We start from the raw sequence: 22,208 nt of genomic DNA, 5'->3' as shown, positions 1-22,208 counted from the left end.
ACGAGTCTCACATAGAAGTGAATTTGCACGTTTTTTATAATATGGATACTCTGCTTGCTGACTTCTAACAAATTTACTGAAGCAGAAAAAATGAATAGAAAACCATTTTTTCTTATTAATTTTTGAGCCGAGCATGCAGAACATAAAAAGTATGATAGATTTTTAATTTATGGGTAAATTGGGATTTAGTGTTTCAAGCCAAAGGAATGGCAAATAAAGTATACAAATACAAAATGTGAACAGAAAAACTGATGAGCTGACCGGAAAACAAGTAGCGAGAAAGGTTTCAAGTGGCTGCAGATTACGATGTAGTTAGGGCTGACTGAACACAAGAAAGCTTGTAATTTGTTAATAAGAATGAAATAGCTCTGGGAAGACACCAAAGGGGTAAGCAACCAGTGAAGAGTTAAATATTAATATAACTCCAATTCCCTGGTCTTGTTACTGCATCCTAATGTAACAGATGTAATGACTTACTGTTGCATATTTTATTATGTGATCAATGTAATCAATGTGTAATAAATTGACATGTTACATTAATTAATGCCTAGCAAGGTAATTACAAATAAAAGTCTTTTGGCCAAATGCAGCAAAAAAGGTTTGCATTTTTTTCAGAAAGGTTTTATCACAGACAGTTCTCATGAATGTTACTCAACATTGCTGGCAGACTGGTATGAAAAATGTTAATTTGATAATTATTGTATAGATAACTGTGATTACAAAAAGGCATTGATATAGGACCTTCCAAAGTGTACCAAAGTAATGTATTTTGTCACACTCTGGATGCCTTAAAGAAAATGTACAATTTATCACATGATATAGTATTTCTTCATACAGCTCAAAAGGCACACAAAAGTCAAGCTTAAATAGTTTTTTTTCTTACCACCAACAGCTTTGGAATACCATTAACAATACTAAAGTGCAATGAAATATTATGATGAAGTATATGAAAATGCATCAGAGACCTGAGAATTTATTCTGTCCAGAAGCTATTTGTGTAATCTATGACAAAAACAGCAAGTCATGGAATAAAGCCACAATTTGTGTAAGAATGTATAAATAAGTTACCAAAAAAGTGCAAGCATCACATAGGATGATATCAAGGGAAGGCATACTATTTTGGATTTCTATAGCAAAAGAAAGATATCAGAGCTATATATTTAATTTCAATATCTTTTTATTGTTTTATTTTTTCTTTCACATAAAGGACAGGGTCAAATATAGTTATACAGTAACTGAGACATCAGTGTGCAATTATAATACTTTTTCAGAAATAATATGCCATACCGTAAGCAGTCTGTACCATTTCAATGTCAGTTACCACATACAACTGTGAGTCACAGTTAGTTGTGGGAAAAAAAATATAGTAAAAGAGCAAACAAATTAAATTAAACAAAGTAATTGAATAGTTTATGGGCCACGACTCTAGGCATGCTCCAGTTTACTTAACAAATGTATAAGATATTACAGGAAGTATGTTTACCTTTGCAAAATCCTTTGAGATGTGTACCATTGATTCGAAATCTGCCATATCTTACTGAAGGTAGAAGATTTCCCAGTATTAATGGCCAACATATTTCCGTATGTGTAGTGAGAATGAAGTATCTATATGGTTTCAGGTATATTTCGGGAGGTTGCTGATCTTCAGATGCATACAATTGCCAGCTTTGCTGCCAAGAATGAGTGAGCCATGAATTGCCTATAGGAAAGAGGGATATCCTCTATCCCTAGGTTCAAAATAGCTAATGAAGGAGAGAGTGGAATATGTAGACCAATGATCTGGGTGAGAACTTCAAACACAGACAGCCAGAAGCGATCCAGTTTGGTATATGACCAAAGCATGTAATATAAAGTGCCGGTTTGCTGGCATTGCCTCCAGCACAGAGGGGCTTGAGAGGATTGAAACTTAGGCAACCTATGTGGAGTAAGATACCATCTCAACATAATTTTGTGAGAAACTTCCCACAAGTTGGCACATTTAGTAGCGGTGAATGCATATCGTAAAGTTTTTTGCCATTGAACATCCAAGCAAGAACTATTAAGGTCTCTTTCCCAGGCTAATATAGAAGGTGTCTTAACAAATAGTGTTTTATCGTTAAGATAGTTGTAAATCTTTGAAAGCCCACCTTTACCAATAGTCTTGGACGTATAATAATGTCCAACTATCCACGAAAGGTCATATTTAATAGGTATATTTTTCCGGGCGAAGGACGCTATTCTGATTTAGGAATAACTTTCTGAGTCAGGTAAATGGAATTCTCCCATCAAAAAGGCAAAAGTCTTTAAAGAGGAATCAGCCATTAAATCTGATACCTGCTGTATACGATGCTTTTCCCATTGTCCTAAATCTAGATCCTCTAATAAAGTAGCATATATAGAGATCGGAACGGGCAAGTGTATAGTTGGAGATGGGAGTGGTTTGTTGAAGGTGGTGATTAATGATTGCCATGCGGTCAGCGTCACTAGTATTGGCGGCGAGAGGTTTTGTGGGTTATCTCTAAGGTGGGGATAAGCCAGTAGATACGTATATATATATTCCTACCTGGGATTTGTGTTTGTTCAATATCCCCCCCCCCCCCAACAGAAGTGGGAAAATTAAGAAAGCAGTACCGCAGTTGTGCTAGAATTGCAGCTAAATGATAATCAGAAATGATTGTAAATGAGAGTGAGATTTAGGATTGATTAAAAATAATAATATTGTTTTAAAACGATGACCTTGAATCATACGTGCTAGTGTTTTACCTGCTTTATTACCTGAGGAATATAACTAAAGTTTTTCCCTTTTAGCATGTTTTTTATAATTATACAAGAGTGCTAACCGTAGTTCCTATCGTAATTGAGATAACTTAGAAGTTATCTGCTGAGATGGTGAAAGTTTGTTTTGATCTTCTAGGGATCGTATATCCAAGAGAAGATTATCCAACTGACACTGTCTCTGTTTCTTTTCCCTCGCACCTAATTTGATGAAGATACCTCGGATGTACATCTTGTGTGCATTCCACAAGGTAAACGGATTACCAGTAGAAGGGGAATTAAAACTAAAGTAGTCAGTCAGGTGGGCTCTCAATTTTTTGCATATCAGGATTTTGCATGAGATGCGAGCTAGCACGCCATATCATGATAGATGTTTTTGGATATGCATAAGCCACTGTAAGAAGTATTGATGTGTGGTCCGACCATGTGATATCATTAATTTTAGCTTGAGTGACTTTTTGAAGGAACCACCTGTCTTTCAAGAATAAATAAATTCTAGAGTAGGTACAATACCTATTAGACAAAAATGTATAATCCCTTTCATTTGCATTTACACAGCGCCAAGCATCATAAAAATTATGAGAGAGAATAAAGGGTCACAAAGATGGTGCTCTGACAGAAGCATCTGATTATGATTAGATAGCGTCCTGCTGGATCTTTCAGCTCCTTATGTAGTTGAATTGAGACAGAGTCCCTTACCGCAATCATCACTCCTCTTCATATTTGCAGTGAATTAGTGTTGAAAATTTTTGTAGGTACATCTAGGTGCCGCTCCCTTATGAAAGTGTGTTTCCTGGACACAAAGGACATCACAATGTGTTTGGTCCATCTCCTTCCACAGCGATGCCCTTTTGGCAGGATGATTCAGACCATGTGCATTGACAGATAATATGTTAAAAGGCGTATTGATGTTTTGTTTTTGTTTTTTTATTTGCTGTTGGCAATATGCTTCTGGAGTAAATATACAGTTGCAAGAAAAAGTATGTGAACCCCTTGGGATTACGTGGAGTTTTGCATGAATTGGGCATAAAATGTGCTCTGAACGTCATCTAAGTCACAACAATAGAACACAGTCTGCTGAACATAATACTACACAAACATTAGATGTTGCCATGGTTTAATTGCACATAACATGTAAACAATCACAGTGCAGGGAGGAAAAAGTATGTGAACCTTTGGACTTAATAACTGGTTAACTTTGGCAGCAATAACCTCATCAAAACGTTTCCTGTAGTTGCAGATCAGACCTGCACAACGATCTGGAGTAATTTTGGACCACTCCTCTGCACAAAACTGTTTCAGTGTAGCAATATTCTTGGGAAGTCTGGTGTGAATCGCTCTTTTAAAGGTCATGCCACAGCATTTCAATCGGGTTGAGGTCAGGACTCTGCCATTGTTTTGTTGAATTACTTGTATGCTTTGGGTCATTGTCCTGTTGCATCACCCATCCTCTGCAGAGCTTCAGTTGGTGGACAGATGGTCATACGTTTTCCAGCAAAATGTCTTGATAAACTCTGGAATTCATTTTCCCATCAATGACAACAATCCGTCCAGGCCCTGAGGCAGCAAAGCAGCCCCAAACCATGATGCTCCCTCCGCCATGTTTTACAGTGGGGATGAGGTTTTGATGTTGGTGTGCTGTGCCTTTTTTTCTCCACACATAGTGTTGTGTGTTCTTCCCAAACAACTCAATCTTGGTTTCATCTGTCCATGGTATATTTTGCCAGTAGTGCTGTGGAACATCCAGGTGCTCTTTTGCAAACTTCAAACGTGCTGCAATATTCTTTTTGGACAGCAATGGCTTCCTCCGTGGTGTCCTCCCATGTACTCCATTCTTGTTTAATGTTTTCCTTATTGTAGATGTGTCAACAAAAATGTTAGCATGTGCCAGAGATTTCTGTAGGTCTTTAGCTGACACTCTGGGATTCTTCTTTACCTCATGCAGCCTTCTGCGCTGTGCTCTTGCAGTCATTTTTACAGGACGACCACGCCTAGGGAGAGTAGCAACAGTGTTAAACTTTCTCCATTTGTAGACAGTCTGTCTTACCGTGGACACATGAACATCAAGGCTTTTGGAGATACTTTGTAACCCTTTCCAGCTTCATGCAAGTCAACAATTCTTGATCGTAGGTCTTCTGAGAGCTCTTTTCTGCGAGGCATGGTTCACATCAGACAGTGCTTCTTGAAACCAGTAAACCCAAAACAGGTGTGTGTGTTTTTAAGGGCAGGAAAGCGGTCAGCAACACATCCAATATCATCGCACTGATTGGAGTCAAGGTTGGCTCACTCCTGGCTCCAATTAGCTCTGGGAGAAGTCATTAAGCTAGAGCCTCACATACTTTTTCCTCCCTGCACTGTGAATATTTACATGTTATGTGCAAGTAAACCATGGCAACATCTAATGTTTGTGTAGTATTATGTTCAGAAGACTGTTCTTCTATTGTTGTGACTTAGATGATGTTCAGAGCACATTTTATGCCCAATTCATGCAAAACTCCACGTAATCCCAAGGGGTTCACATACTTTTTCTTGCAACTATAGAGGCCTCAGAGTTTACAGCTGTTGCAGCAGAGTGAGATATAAATGAAAGTCATGTACTAATATTTTAGTGATTATCTTGCAGAGAAGAAAAAGTTGGTAGCTGTCTGAGATCTTGGTCCACAAAGTAACAAAAAGTACCAGTAAACAAAAAACATTAGAGAGCAAGTAACACTTGTATGAACAGGGGGTTTTAAAAAAACCCAGGTGCAGAAAACTTCTGCTCAGGCATGTACAAACAAAAGGATTGGCTTGAGCTCCTAATGGTGGTGAGCGTTGAATTGGGCTATATGCTCAAAATATTAAGGTAGTCCTCAGCAATGAGTTACTTTCAGGAGTTAGATACACGGGGCCAATCAGGTACTATTGTTAGGGCTGCTAAGAGGCAGTGTTTTCGGTGCATCTCTTGGAATGTTTCAGGATTTCAGCAGTTGCAAACCTTTATTGGAAGAGGTAATGTTGTGGTTCTGTAAGGCTTTTGTAATGTTCAGACTTTTACGTAGTAGCAGTGTATGCTGTGACAAATCTGTATGAAATTGAAGATCAGAGTAAGTGGTGGAGCGGTGTTCTTCCTTACGCACCAATAGCATTAAACGCTCCTTTACATGAAAAAAGTGAATGCAAAGTAGTACATCCCTGGGCACATGCTCTGGAATATGATGACTTTGGAATGCAGTAGATCCTGTCTATTGTTAGCTCCAATGGGGATAGGTCAGGCATTAGGCATGAGAACATGGTAGTAACAAAAGAGTGGAGTGTTGCAGGTTGTACCGTTTCTGAAATCCCTCTGAATTTGACATTTTTTCCGCCTGGACCTGTCTTCTAGATCAGCAATTTCTGCCTTTAACTAAACCTGTTCCTTCTCAATTAGTGTCATGTGTATCTATTAGCTCATTAATTTTGGTGGCATATACCCCCATCTGTGTTTCAATATGATTTACTCTGTCCCCCACAGCAGTAAGCTCATTAATAAATTTCCGCATACATGCCATCATATCTTTTAGAGTAGTATCTAAAATTGGTTGATTAGAGGTGAGAAATGTTGTAATGGACGCTGGTAATTCTCTAATGTTCTCCTGTGAATCAGGGTTTGAACTCACCTCACATTGCTGCAGATATGAATTGTCCATCCTAATCCTGGACTTTTCATGGCTTCTGACTTATGGAATGGAGGCTTGTGATGCTGCAGCCAAATCTGGGTTGTTCCTGTGGAATCCATTCTGATCTCTGTATGGGGATCGAGGAGCTGCTGGAGAGGAGGGATGTGAGCTGGTGCCATCTTGGCCACACCGTTGCTGAGGCTGGGAGAAGTATGCCTCAAGTTTTTGGGTCTGTGACCCTCTTTTCGTTTCCTGGGCATATGGCTGGGAGTAAGACCGCCTGGTTAGGGTGAGAGTTTGAAGACCCTGTAAGCTGTGGGCCGCTGTTTTCCTCCACTTGGTGCCGGAGCTTCGGTGTTAAGCCGCCCTCTTGGCTGAGGTCAAGCCATGCCCCCCAAAGCTATATATTTAGATAGATGGAAGTGTTCTGCTCCCCAAGAGACTGTTTCAGGGTACTTACAAAATAACAATTTGTAAGGGAAATAAATAACTAAATTAAAGCAATTTGCATTATTATACAGGATTTATATAGTGCCAACAATTTGCTCAGCGCTTTACAATATAACGGGAGACAATACAGCAACAATACAGTTCAATACAAGAAGGATAGGAGGGCCCTGCTCCTTGGAGCTTACAATCTAGGAGATTTTTGATATCTCAAAACACAATTTGACTATATTGTTCTTTAGTAGATTCATGTTTCTTGTTCAATGTGTTTATTGATTAGATAAGTCACCATTCCAAAAATAAACAATGTACTAGTAAAGTTACACTCGGGAACACACGGAGTAGGCATTATAGGTGGTGTACATAGTAGGTAATGTGAGAGACTCAACCGGCACAGGGGCTTTTGGAGGGGACTGCAGGCTAGCCTCTTACCTACTGACCATGGCCCAGGCATCTGAGGGGGCTTTATTCTTTAATGTGTGCCTATGGGGGACCTTTGGGGTAATTTACTTGGGATTCAACATACAGATTTGTGTGCCCAAACTAGCATTGACTGCTTGAACCCCCTCCTTCCCAGACTCAGAGACTCTAATAAGATGTTGATGTAATTAGCAAAACAACCTGATGTGAGGACTATTGCTCTATGTGTTTATTAAGGTGTTATGCATTTACTATCTTCTCCCATTGTGTGCCTCCTAAGTGTGCATTCACATTAATTGAGTTACCTATTGTGGTGATGTTGGCAAGTCCTCTTGGAGGCTCCTACATGATGAGATGATAGACTGACATCAGCTTCACCTTATTATCTAATCAGTGTGGGATGTAATATTTGCTTTATTGATCATGTGGTGGTATTGCCCCTATTTCTGGACTGTATAAAAACTGTATCTCTGTTCAATAAAGTAGTTCCAGTTTGGCATCTAAGCTAGTCTTGGGTGCAATGCCCAGCTAGAATACCTTGGTCCTGTGTCCCAGTGGCAAAGAAGAGGTTCTTTGACGGAATCACCCAATCTGGGTGACAAGCACTCTGCAAAAGGTAACATCTAGTTCCGTTAAGAAGACAAGTATAACCTACATTACATACAACTGGTGGGACAAGACCAATTGTACGCCAACCACCTTATTGGTGTCATTCAATGAAAGCCTTGTGCTTGAGCACAGGGATCTCTTGTTTGTTGTATTGTTGGGTCAGTAGCCAGACCTGAACCTTGTAGCTCTCCCCAGTGTGTCTTTTCCCCTATGCTAGCATTGTGTCCACAGTAGCACTTGCGTAGGCAGGGCAGAGTAGGACTGGCCATAGAGGGATTACTTTGACGCAGTTGGCCAGCTTAAGCATGTATTGCAATATGTGTGAACCAAATATCCCTATTTATTGCATAGTTTGCTTGAAAGGGTATATACCAGTGTGCACAGGGTCCTTCAGAATTTCTAGATTCAATGAAAGCCTAACGCATCAAAGCTAAGCATTCGCTGAAGAGTTATTAAGTACCAGAAATGTACTACCAATATAAACTAGTGCAAGGAAGAGTAACATGAGGAAGAAAAGAAAAAAGAAGAAAGGAAAATAAGGGGGGGGGGGACTAGCAGTGAGTAAGGGGAGGTCAGAGTGAGGTTCCCTGATGAGAGTGCAATCCCTGGCATCTAGGTTTCCATGGTCTTTGTAGCAGAAGTTGTAACCAAGGCATAAAAACTGTATAATTTTAGTCCAGGGCATGTGGCACTTAATCCCAATGCTTCCAGATTTGATCAAACCTGCTAATTGTATCTTTGCTATTGGCTTCCATTTTTGCATGTATCAGATCTTGATTCATTCTATGTTTGGTTTCAGCGACAAATAAGGATGGGGACTTCCAGGCTTTGGCTATAGTTTGTTTGGTGGCCATTAGAAATGGAATCAGTAGTTTAAATTTATTGTGTTTCAGGGTTATCAGCTTCAGATTCAGGAGAGCAATTGATGGGTGCAGTTGAATGGATGATTCAAACATGCCAGATGTCAGCAAAAATTGTGCTTTCCAGAAATCTTGCACTACTGGGCAATCCCACCAAATGTGCATTTGGGTACCTGGGGTTGTACAGCCCTGAAAACAGGTTGCACAGTAGCTGGGAACATATTTGGCAATTCTTGCAGGAACCAAGTACAATCTAGCTATAACCTTATAGTTAGATTGGTCCATATCTTTCACTCTCCATAATATATATATATATATATATATATATATATATATATATATATATAGTATATACATAAATACTGTATATACATATGCATATTTTGTGGGAAGAGCATAGGTAAGTATATGACATGTATATCTGTATAGATTTATGGAGGAGCATTAGAAATTTCAGGTAAATGTGTAGGGTGTATTTATTCAAATACAACAATAAATTATAAACATACACAAGTTGTGGGAAAAGCATTGGCAAGCATATGACATGTATAAATAAAGAAGAAATAGTGAGCACTTGGTTGTAAGTAGCTGCTAGCATTAAGGTTGAACCTCACACCCTCAAAATGAATAAAATATTTAGCACTGCATTTTTATATTGTATATGACATGTATAATTTGTATATAGATTTATGAATGAGAATTAGAAATTCTAAGGGGTGTGCAGGGTGTGTTATCCACTTACACCAACAAAAATAACCTAATGAACAGACCCTTGGCCTTCACAGCATGGCTTCAAGCCACCTTGTGTTTATCTGAACTGTGGAAGCAAAGCATATTCAGACACTACTTTTTGGCTCAGTCCGGAAATAATTGTCAGTCTTTGAATAAGTGCAGCCCCTTTATTAGACTATAAATAGGGACAGTTTTGCCATTCTATGTCACAATTAACTTTGTAGGAAAGCCACATTTGTTTTCACCAGTGTTGCAAGTTTCTCCCGGTTGAGGACAGTTTGTTGGGAGAAATCCACAGTGACATGCCTATGAATTTGCACAGCAGGAACAGATTTTGTTTAGCAGACATAAATCACTCTTTGAAAATAAAAAGTGTATACGGGCAAGAACATCACTGGTCGCGATATCTGGTAGGAATGTTGGCTTGGGGATTCTATGAGCTCTAACAATATACAGCTCCTAGCCACTAAAGTAGAAAGGAAAGCTTTCATAAGTTGTTGACGGTATACTGGACCACGAGGACTGATTCGGAAATTCCTCTAAATGTGTTATTGCACCTTCAGAGCTTATCCATATCAGATAATTTATTTTGCAAATACTGGATTTAAGTATCATGATTTGTGTAGGCATCAACAAGGTCATTATGCATCACAAACAGTTCTCCCATTTTTGATTCAATATGTACGATTTTACCAGTACCTCTCTCCTTGGTAGTTGTTTGCTGATAAGAACACAGGGTGCACGGGGCTTAGGAAGAAGCGTTAATCTCGAGTACCAGTCGGAAACCCCCCACCCAGTCATCTGGAGTGCCAGCAGGAACACCTCCACCTGACAGGAAATATTTTGATGACAGTGGGAACCCTATTGTTTCTCCTCTGTCATTTATACCTTTTTTCCCTGTCTGTCAGCATTTGTGGACACTAAGCCAGGCATGCAAAGTTTAGTATACATTCATGACACAGCTTGGTGCTGAGGACAACTTAACTTCCATGTGTATGTGCAGGAGTTATCTCATTTCATATGTTATTCCATTATTAATTTATGCCTGGAAGGAAAAGTGGGAGAAGACTGAAGTATTCATAATGGACAGGAGTGCTGACACAACAGGAAGGAACTGCAAAGCAAGCCTGTTTTAATATGCTAATCTGTTGTGCATACTAGCACATTGTGGCTAAAAGCTCCTGGGGGCCCATGAAAAAAAAATAAATAAATAAAAGCTTTGTTTCCACTTTAACAGACATTTGTCTAGCTACTTACTCACTACCCACTGGCAAACAAGAGCAGAATTGTTATCATTATCTAAGACCAGTATGCTGTATATCTAAATTGTGTGATTATAAGTTAATTGCAAATTATCAACCAATGGGAAAATTAAAACACAAACACAAGATCTCACAAAAGTCTGCCAGAAGAATAACAGAACATGAAAACCGGAGAACTGTAAGGCTAAACTGCCACATTACAGTAGTAAAGCTAAGTGCCACTTTCAGGTAGGAGGATCCCACTCAAAGCATTGTTTTTTCACCGCTATCCTACACCAGCACATTCACCTCACTTCCAGTATCCATCCCAGTAGAAAGATGGCCCCTTACCCTCTCCAGTAAAGTTATGCACTTGGGTGCTAAAAATATGCATGCAAAATATGCTTTGGGAGGGGCTCCTCTGGGAAACTATGTGATGGAAAAAGATTTTGGGGTCCATGCAGATTGAAAGCAAGCTTAGCAAAAGCATGCAAAGCCAATCAGCAGCTAATAAAGCTACCAGAGTACTCTCTTGCATTAGGACTTGAATTTAATAAATAATGCACACTTTGAACACCATTCCACAGGATGAATGCCACCTAACTTGAAGGCATTAAATAAGGGGCAACACAATCAATGAGGGTGTTGTGGGACATCACTTATGAAGAACAATACAAATATACCATTATTCACTATAAAGATAAGGTGCTTAAGAGGAGATATGATCATAATGTAAAAATACATCAAAGATGACTATATAAACTGTAATAATCTGTTTGCTCTTAAGTTTCGGAAAGATAATCGATGACCACACATTTTAGGATTGGGCAAAATAATATTTAAATTGGGAAGAGGCTCTTTACTGTTAGAGCAGTAAAAATGTGTAATGTCTTCCCCAGAAAGCAGCAGTAGCTGAGAGTGTCCATGAATAAATATAAGAAAAAAAAAAATAAAAACAAATCAGTGTGTGTGTGTGTGTTTGTATGTGTGTGTGTCAAATATAAAAATTACTCACTTTGCAAAGAGAGCTGAGGATAAATCCAAAGGTTTGTCCATTGCGGGATCCAGCATTCATGTAGTTTCCTATGAGTAACACTATCTCCAGCAGTTTAGCAAAGCTTCTGCTTTTCTTTATCTCCTCACACGCTTCACTGACAGCCATAATATCTGGTTTGATGTTGTTTACTTGCTCTTCAAATTGAAGGCGAAATAGAATTGCGCTGAGACGTGGAATGAGCTTCTTCACGCTGCTCATCTGATTAAAGAAAGGAATATATTTTATGAAATAGCTATATAATAATTTGCTGCTTTAAACCATTTGCTTCTACAGGGACCAACAAAACAGAAATCCTTTAGCATGGGATATAATCATGAAGGACAACTTCCTGCAGAACTCATCTCACTTCACATTGAAAATGTTTGTTCTCTATCAAAACAATTTATCCACAACAGAATTAAAAGCCCTGAAACTTGGAGATGAAAACTTAAAAAAACAAACTACAAAAAAAAAACTTTCAAAACATACAGCTTACACAGAATTCTGAAACGTTTTGCTATACATACTTACATAAAAGCAACATTACTGAAAACAAGCCATGCCTTCACACAACTTCAGTGACCCTACTAATTATTACAGGCTATAAATACTACAGTAGTTGTGGGGTAACAAGGATCTCCATTCAAAGAGATCACCACATTGGCAATATGGAGAAATGTGTGTCAGAACGTGCTTATAGATATACAGTCTTACATATTGGCTTATTTATCCAACCAAAACATAACTTGCAGGAAAGCAAATGTGGCATCAGCTGCCTTGTAAAGCCTTTTACATATGATGTGAATATCAGACAAATGACCATCCGATTTATTTTGGCATGCTAGCCTCATATTGAAAATGAAGAGGTTACTAAAGTTAGTACAACAGAATAAAACTTCAGAAGTGATATAATGTATTATTTAGTTTCTGAGCATGCGTGGTCTTAGTAGGTCAATTTTGGGGCGGCAGATACTGTACTGATTTAAGAATAAGTTGACCTTTTCAAATAAATAAATAAATTAAAATAATAATTGCGTATCTGTTTGCAGGTAAAACAAATCTGCATTTTTGTTTTGTATTTAATTGAGAGCCTGTACAGAATTAAACTCGCAATCAGCAGATTATGGGCATTATGCAGGGCACTTGCTTTCTGCTTGTACCTCATACGGGTAGTCAGTTACACTATGAAAGGAAGCTTCAATGAACTACCACAGCGCTCAAACAGTGCTGTGATAGTTTGAGAACTACAACTCGACAGCTGCAAAAGCTGTTGGTAGTTGTAGTTTCCCATTCACAGAATACTGTGCATGATCGATGCAACTGGGGAGGCAGAGACCCACACAGCCACTCCTTTTTTGAACTGCGGCAGCAGTCATGGGAAAAAGATCCCCAGGCTGCTGTCATGGGGAAAGGGGGGGCACGAAGGCAGTTGTAGCGTTAACATGTTACATATTGCATCCCATATATGGGTATAACATGTTAAAAAAGGTGAATTTATCTTCTAAGTGAAATTATTTGTTCTATTATTGTACAAGAAAAATGTTTGTGCGCACCCCTTCAGATAATTTTGCATGAAGGGCTGTGATCGTCTCTCAAAAGCTATGCACTAACAATCAGATAGTGAACGATCAATCTGAAAGCGGTCTGTCCTCCGATTTTCTCATCATGTGCACTAGGTTTTTGTCTGGCTGTTGTGACGAGACTAAACATCACTTCAAATATGTGCTGATAACAGCACACAATAGAGCACTATTAGAAGGGATCTGTTGCTGTAGGGGGTGAAAGGGGAACTTGATCAGGGCACCACTGACCTGATTCAAAACCCTAAGAAGGATAAATAAAAAAGCAATAGACAAATGCAACACTTGAATCAACTCTTAAAAAATACAGTAAATATGTCCTCTCCTGATTAACTCTCAGTTCCCAAAATGTATGTTAATTGCTATGGAGGGAAACAAACCTCTGATAATGATTCTTTTGTGCTGTCCCTACCTAGATACAATACCAGAGCAACTCTTAACTTGAAAAATATTCCTTAGTAAAACAAATAAATAACTTGCAACAGAAGTGTGGATTGATTTAAGTGTGGACAAGTAATCACGTATTTGTGGACGATTGTCTTTGTGATTTGAGAATAGAGAAATGTATTGGGATTTGGGAAACATTTTGTATGGCTTTATTAAAATACAGTGTGATCACATACAGTGTTAGTGTTGTTAATAGAGGTGGTAAGATGACAAATATGTGATTGCAAGGCCACACTTAAATCAATCCACACTTCTGTTACAAGTGACCTCATGCACCTACTCCTTTAAAGTGTGGAATTATTCCAGTGTACATTGTGACTCCATTTGCCAGTTGATCTATGTTTCATAGGTGACACTCCCCTCTCCACCTTCTCGTTTGGACCTTAACTAGTAAATATTGGCCAGGGAAAAAGTTTTTGTCTTTAACAACAGAAACAGGTAAACAACTAGGGTTATATGAGGTAAAATTTCTCCACTTTCTCCCAGGTTGTTCACTTCTAGACTAAGGCTGATGCTCAGAAAGCTCTAGAAACCTTAACAACATTTTTTTTCAAGATGCATTGTAAACACAATTGCTGAACAGGATGATCTTCTGGCATTTACAAGCTTTTGCAGGTCTGCAACTCACAAGGAAGTAAGGCTGGAACCAGGATTGCAACAAATGAGAGTGTGGCTCCTTATTAATGATATCCTAATATTTTTATTTAAATAATTAACAAAGCTACTGTGCAGCCCTCCGGACATGTTGGGGCCTTCTATATTTACGTAACTGACCATCACTGGTTTAGGAGCAACTGAAGAAACTATCTCATCTTGCAATCAAATATTTAAAATACATTTATTGTAAAATACATTTTGATAAAATGCATTCCCTCAGTTGTTTCTAAGTAATGTGTCACTGCAACCCATCACTAAGCATTGATCCACAAAAAGCAGGACACCACTGTTACCAGCAACTGAACTGTGGAATACGAGAGTGGTTCCCCCTCAAAGAAAAGAACCTCAAGAAGTCATTACAGTCCAAATATAATGCTTATCCTAACCTATAATGTGAACCTGGTGGTAATTTGTTGGAAACTATAGAAATGTTTGAAATTAGAAATGCTGAGTTACATGAATGCAAATAATATCCCACAGGATTTGACAAAACATTACTGTGCACAACAATGAACACTGGACTTTAGTAATAATTGTAAATAATAATCCTCAGATTGATTTTATCAGATAAATTACCAAGCAAGATAGAGTAGGTCTTTTGTACAACTTAATGTAGAACTAAAGGCATTGTTTTCCTTTTTGGATAGAGTATAACCCCTGTTAGTTTTGCCAGCTGTGTCCCAATGGGACAGGGAACAAATTGAAATCCCTCCAAAGTGAGGGAAATTCTGATTGTCACCAGGGTTGTCAGAATTATTGTACACACTGGATGATTTCCACTCTAACCCTTTTCTGGTGAAAACTCAAAATCTGGGATTTTATTTTACTTTCACTCTTAGTTATAATGGTAAACATGTTAATTAGAGAAGGTCCCTAATGTGACACCACTAAAAAAGCCAACAGGCGTTTTAATTCCTCTTTACTGTATGTAAACTAAGTTTTGCCTTTAGTTAAATGTTAAGCTCTGCTGGTGAATGTCACCTTCACAGGTACATTAGTAGTGGCACACTAAACATGATTTGAAGTAATACTAATATTTGACTAAAATGGCAATTTAAGCAATATCTGACTTTCTGCTTACGGTAAGTGTGCCATGCAGAAGATGTTTAGGAACACTGGTACTAAAAAGCTCAGTGCCCTCAGAGAAGCTACTGTGAACCACCAATATAGATGACACCCACATGTGGCTCAAGGCAATAAATAAGATTATAAAACACAAATAATTCAAACAGTAGAAAGGGAAAATGTATGTATTAGAGTTACACTGTGGCATATATGGACATACAGTCATGGCCGAAATTGTTGGCACCCTTGATATTTCTCCAGGAAATCATGTATTTCTCACGAAACGTATTGCATTAACACATGTTTTGCTATACACATGTTTATTCCCTTTGTGTGTATTGGGACAAAACAAAAAAAGGGAGGAAAGAAAGCAAATTCGACATAATGTCACACAAACCTCCAAAAATGGGCTGGACAAAAGTATTGGCACCCTTTCACAACTGCGGATAAATAAGAATGTTACAAGCATGTGATGCTCCTGTAAACTCACCTGGGGCAAGTAACAGGTGTGGGCAATATAGAAATCACACCTGAAAGCAGATAAAAAGGAGAGACGTTCACTTAACCTTTGCATTGTGTGTCTGTCTGTGCCACACTAAGCATGGACAACAGAAAGAGGAGACGAGAACTGTCTGAGGACCTGAGAACCAAAATTGTGGCAAAATATCAACAATCTCAAGGTTACAAGTCCATCTCCAGAGAACTAGATTTGCCTTTGTCCACAGTGCGCAACATTATCAAGAAGTTTGCAACCCATGGCACTGTAGCTAATCTCCCTGGTCGTGGACGGATGAGGAAAATTGATGAAAGATTGCAACGCAGAATAGTCCGGATGGTGGATAAGCAGCCCCAAACATGTTCCAAAGACATTCAAGCTGTCCTGCAGGCTCAGGGAGCATCAGTGTCAGCGCGAACTATCCGTCGACATTTAAATGAAATGAAACGCTATGGCAGGAGACCCAGGAGGACCCCACTGCTGACACAGAGACATAAAAAAGCAAGACTATAGTTTGCCAAAATGTACTTGAGTAAGCCAAAAGCCTTCTGGGAAAACGTCTTGTGGACAGATGAGACCAAGATAGAGCTTTTCGGTAAAGCACATCATTCTACTGTTTACCGAAAACGGAATGAGGCCTACAAAGAACAAAACACAGTACCTACGGTAAAATATGGTGGAGGTTCAATGATGTTTTGGGGTTGTTTTGCTGCCTCTGGCACTGGGTGCCTTGACTGTGTGCAAGGCATCATGAAATCTGAGGATTACCAAAGGATTTTGGGTCGCACTGTAGGGCCCAGTGTCAGAAAGCTGGGTTTGCGTCCAAGATCCTGGGTCTTCCAGCAGGACAATGACCCCAAACATACGTCAAAAAGCACTCAGAAATGGATGGCAAAGAAGCGCTGGAGAGTTCTGAAGTGGCCAGCAATGAGCCCAGATCTAAATCCCATTGAACACCTGTGGAGAGATCTTAAAATTGCTGTTGGGAAAAGGTGTCCTTCCAATAAGAGAGACCTGGAGCTGTTTGCAAAGGAAGAGTGGTCCAAAATTCCGGGTGAGAGGTGTCAGAAGCTTATTGATGGTTATAGGAAGCGACTGATTTCAGTTATGTTTTCCAAAGGGTGTGCAACCAAATATTAAGTTAAGGGTGCCAATACTTTTGTCCAGCCCATTTTTGGGGTTTTGTGTGACATTATGTCATATTTGCTTTTCTGCCTCTGTTTTATATTTGTTCCAATACATACAAAGGGAATAAACATGTGTATAGCAAAACATGTGTTAATGCAATACCTTTTTTGTGTGAAATACTTGATTTTCAGGAAAAATATCAAGGGTGCCAACAATTTCGGCCATGACTGTATATGAAATATACTGTAAGCAAAAGATGCAGGGAACTTCGGCAGAAGCAAGAAATAGTAATTTTCTTCAGGGCTAATTTTTTACATCTTACTTTTATACATTTTCCCAGTCATAATGACATATTTCAGAAATACAACTGTACGTAATTCTATCCACTGTGACCTTTTAGTTGAAAACCATTTATGGGAATTAGCACAGATAATTCTGTATTTCTCAACACCTTTTATCTCACAGCTATATAAAGCTGTCTAGCTTTTGGATTGGATTTACATCTCCTTCATCCTCGACTAAACTTATTCAGCTTGATCAAGTCACAAACGCACTTTTGCAATCCAACATTTCTTTTTAACTAGAAAATTGTAAAATACAGACCAAAGTTATCTTAAAAATAAAATAATCACTCACCACAACACCAAACTGCTCTGGTTCTGACAGGCTGCAATATTCATCTTTAAGTTTGGCCAAAGCAGCTAACTGGGTTTGTTCAGGCATGTGCTTTATTAAATTCTAGTTTGGCAAACATAGAAGGAAGAAATAAATGAATGTATACATATATACATGATTTAATTAAACAAACAAATCAAACTAATGCATTTTAAATTACACAGCCGCACACATAAAAAAAAAAAAAAAGTTATATGTAGTATATTTAATGTATTTAAAAAAATGCTTAAATTTGCACTTACATAAATATAAACCAGTAAAGCATGTAGTCAGACATTGCTGATGAAACATGTTGGGCAGGCTTTCTGTGATACGTCACTGCGTGAAGCACAAACCGGTGGTTTTGGTTTCCATTTCAGAGATACTACATGCTTGACCGGTTTTAACTTATGTAAGTGTGAATTTAAGCATTTTCAAAATAAATTAAATATACTACACTATGGGAGGTCCACAGATTTTTTTTTTTGTGTTTCCTTGTTCAGAAAACAAAGCATGAGTAGGATGCATTACTTTATTTTCAAATTATTACTCTGATAATATTTTTATTTATGATGCTTACTATAAATAGAGAATATCATCTCACAGGTAACTTTGGTCAATGATTCTCTTTGTTTTCATTTGTTAAACAGACCGCTCACAATCTTTTTTTTTTTTTTTTTTTTTTATTAACAATTTTATTAGTTTCAAAATTTAAAATTTACAAAGTAAAAATTCACATTAATACAAGCAGTAACACCTATGTTGTTACATTATAAGAAAATAATTCAATGACTACACCAGGCTGACCACAGTTTCCATAGTTTATCAAAGAGTTCACATTTACCTTTTCTGATGGCTAAAGAATGTTTGTATGAATAGTTCATTTTAAACATGAGCAATAATTGTTCGGAATGGTGGAGGGCTTTCATTAGTTTGTAAATTCAAAATTGCTAGAGCATGATTGGGCGATAACAGCACACTAATGATGTCATATACTAGCTTAAATATCTAATTGCAAAAGCTGGTGAGGTTCTCACAAGTCCAGAAAATGTGATATCAATTACACATCTGGTTGCAGACTCTCCAGTGGAGAGCTGAGTGATTTAGTGAAAATTTGAACAATTGGTAGGGAGTGAGGTACCATCTAGTGATACATTTTTGGAGTATTTTTTTTCCCCAATAATTCACTCAGTGGGAAACTTTATATGTATATTTAAAGGCCCAGAGCCACTGAGAAGAAGTAAATGAGTGTCGAAGGTCTAATTCCTATTTGAGTTGTGGAGGAGGTTTTATGAATAACCATTTTTTGTTGAAGGTGATAAAATAAGGAGATTCCTCTAATGTTTGAGGAGGCTAAAGTAAGATATATCCAATATGGTATGTCAATGGAAACTGTGGAAAGAGGGTATTTACATAAAACTGTGGCTATGCAGATGTACTTAAAAAGATCAATCTTAGAAAGCCCATATTTTGTTCATAGCTCCGATATGTCTTTTAGTGTATTACCTTTAAAGAGGTCCACCACCCACCGAATCCCAAGGTCCACCCAGTTTCTAAGATTCAACTAAGGGATGTGAAATTCCAGAGTTTCTAACGGGACCTTGATAACATGTTTTGGATTGGCTAGGGAGATATTGCGTAGAAGTGATCTCCATGCTAGCAGGTCTGACTGTACAGTTGGAGGTAGTACAGTCAGGTTCACTGGTTTCCAAATATCACCTATAAGTAGTAGGAATAGATTGGAAGTTTTTGTTAAATATTTTTCTATTGCTACCCATAAGATCTTGGAATGGAATTGCATCCAGTATTTTACCGGAGCTAAATGGGTAGCAGTATATTAATCCTGAAAGTCTACCAGAACTACCCCTCCCATTTTTCTATGGCATATGAGAAGTGCATGAGAAAATCTCGCTCAATTGTTTTGTCAAACGCAGCGGATAAGCATTTTGGATAGGGATCACAGTATTTTGAATTTAAGCGGGATAAGGAGTGTGCGAAAAACAAAGTATTTTGGGAAGAATCGTCATTTTGAATGTGGCTATTCTACATGCCCAGAATATTTCAAAGGGGGATAAGTGCTGGAGTTCTGTTCTGATACCCTCAACAAGAGGGTTGTAGTTAGCCTGCAGTAAAGATGATATTGAGGGTGTTAAAACTATACCTAAATAAGGAATGTCATGATCAGTCCAGAAGTAAGGTATGAGTTGATATGTTAAGTAATGGTGAATTGATTTATGTACCCCCTAGGTCTAAGATCAAGGATTGTGTGAAGTTGACCTTATAGTATGAAAGGGTGTTAAAATGTGTTGAGACCAGGTGAGCAGTAGGGAGTGAAATAAGTGGGTTGGTTAATAAAAGGATCATATAATTTGCAAATAAGTTGATGACATGATATGTCCTATTCATGCAGAATCCAGAAATAAGAGGGTTGGTTTTGGGATGGATAGACTCTGCTGGAGGCTCCATCATTAAATTAAATATTGATGGAGAGTGGGGGCAGCCTTGGTGTGCTTGAGATCTCAAATGGTTTAGATAGTAATTTTGAGGTATATACCTGAGTTGACGGTTTCACATATAACGCCAGGATGTTGAATAAGATTGGTCCCTAAACACCAAATTGTTCTAGTAAAAATCTCAGTGTCAATCAACATTATTGAACACCTTATCTGCATCAATAGATAAAAGCAGAGAAGGCTTTCAATTTGTTTCCACATAATTCAGGATATTAATACGCCTAGTAGCGTCTTCTGCATGCCTATTCTTTGTGAAACCCATTTGGTATGGTTTTACTAAGGTAGGAATAATCTTTATCAAGTGATTCACCAGCAGCTTAGGCTAGATTTTCATATCCGTATTTAATAAGGATATTGGTTGAAAATTTGCTGGCGAGATGGGTTTTTACACGGTTTGGGAAATGTGACCACGAAGGCTCTCAGCTTTTCTTTAGGAAAATAACCTCCAGATAGTGTCTTGGAACAATGGCCTTAAGTATGGGGACATAATCGGTTTATAGAGTTTAACTATTCCTTGGAAAACCTGTCTGGTCCTGGTGATTTACCAAACAAAAGAAAGTATATAACCTTTTAAATTTCAAGTACTGTGAAGGGGGAGTTCAGCAGCTCTAATTGCTCAGTTGATAGAGTACGGAGGTGTAGTTAAATCAAGAAAGATTGAATAGACGCTTTTGAAGGTTGAGGTGTATGCTCTTTCAAATTGTATAGCGAACTATAGTAGACCGCAAAAGCGTCCGTTATGGCTTGAGGGTTTATAAGCTTTTTATCAAAAGGATGGAATAGGTATGGAATCTGAGCTCTAGTTCGTTGTGCTTTTTTTTTCTATTTGCTAGGAATTTGCCAGCCTTACTGTGGTGGGTGTAAAAATTCAATAAAAAATTTGAGAAGTCTGTTATGGTGTTTTCCTAGTAAATCCCTAAGCTCATTGCGTAAGGTAAATAAAGAACTGGCAATATTATCAGAAGGGAATGTGTTGTTCTGGAGATCAAGTGTATGGATGTTACAGAACAGTTTGGTGAGTCATATGTTATATAGATTTTTTAGCTTCAGAGCTAATTTGTATTAGAATGCCTTTCAAGTGCTTTATGGACATTCCATAATGTGGCTGACTTTATATCTGGAAGATCGTTGTCCTGAAATAAATTTTTGAGATGTTGGAGAATAGTGGGCTAGTAATTAGGGAATTGCAAGATAGAATTATTACAAGGCCAAATGGAGATGGGAGAGTAGGAGTTCTCCTCCAGAGTGATAGAGATTACAGCATGGTCTGAGCAAGTGATATTGTATATGGTGAAGGAGGACATATGCTGTAATACCCACTTATCCACAATACACAGATCAATATCGGCGTAACTGCTGTGCCTAGCGGAGTAGAATGTAAAATTATTTTTGCTGGAGTGATGGCAACGCCAAACAGCATTTAACTCTTCCCTATGTAGAAAATCAACCAGGGAAGGTCCCCTGCATCTCGCCAAGGAGGTGGAGCCCAGAGAATAGGATGTGGTACCACATTAAAGTCACCACATATATTAAGATTGCCATATCACAGCTTTGAGATTTTCTGGAAAACTCGACAGATGAATCTCAATTGGTGTGTGATAGGCATATACAATGATATCAAGGTATAAGCTTTAGCATTGATATTACGTTTCAAAATTATAAATCTACCATCTTTATCAGAAATGTTATCTTTAAATACAAAGGATACTGAATGTCTAATGGCTGTTAGCACTCCTCTCTTCTTTGCTGTAGTAGAAGAAAGAAATACATGAAGGGAATTTTATGAGAGCATTTTGTGGTAAAAATCTCTGTGAAAATGTGTCTATTGTGCTGCTAGGACGTCTGCCTTGTGATGTTTGGCCTCCTGCCATGAAGAATAGCGCTTAGCTGGATGGTTCAATCCATAAACATTAACCACTTCCTGTCCGGCC

At 38.2% G+C, this 22,208-nt stretch overlaps 1 protein-coding gene across 1 annotated transcript in view; it reads right to left on the bottom strand.

Annotated features, from left to right (window-relative positions):
• The window catches only part of DIAPH3 (diaphanous related formin 3), a 1,068,692-nt gene that overhangs the window by 480,066 nt on the left and 566,418 nt on the right, over positions 1-22,208 (bottom strand). The window contains exons 20-21 of the mRNA XM_089668393.1: positions 17,747-17,848; positions 11,717-11,956 (exon numbers count right to left, since the gene is read on the bottom strand). Coding sequence (XP_089524519.1) covers positions 11,717-11,956; positions 17,747-17,848 — 342 coding nt within the window. The remainder of the gene's footprint in view (positions 1-11,716; positions 11,957-17,746; positions 17,849-22,208) is intronic.

The sequence above is a fragment of the Staurois parvus genome, unplaced genomic scaffold (genome assembly GCF_062004578.1).
Source record: "Staurois parvus isolate SC_StPar_1 unplaced genomic scaffold, SC_StPar_1.0 ptg000007l, whole genome shotgun sequence".
Classification (NCBI taxonomy): Eukaryota; Metazoa; Chordata; class Amphibia; order Anura; family Ranidae; genus Staurois; species Staurois parvus.
Note: the sequence above shows the minus strand (reverse complement) of the source record. Positions and strands in the feature narration are given on the sequence as shown.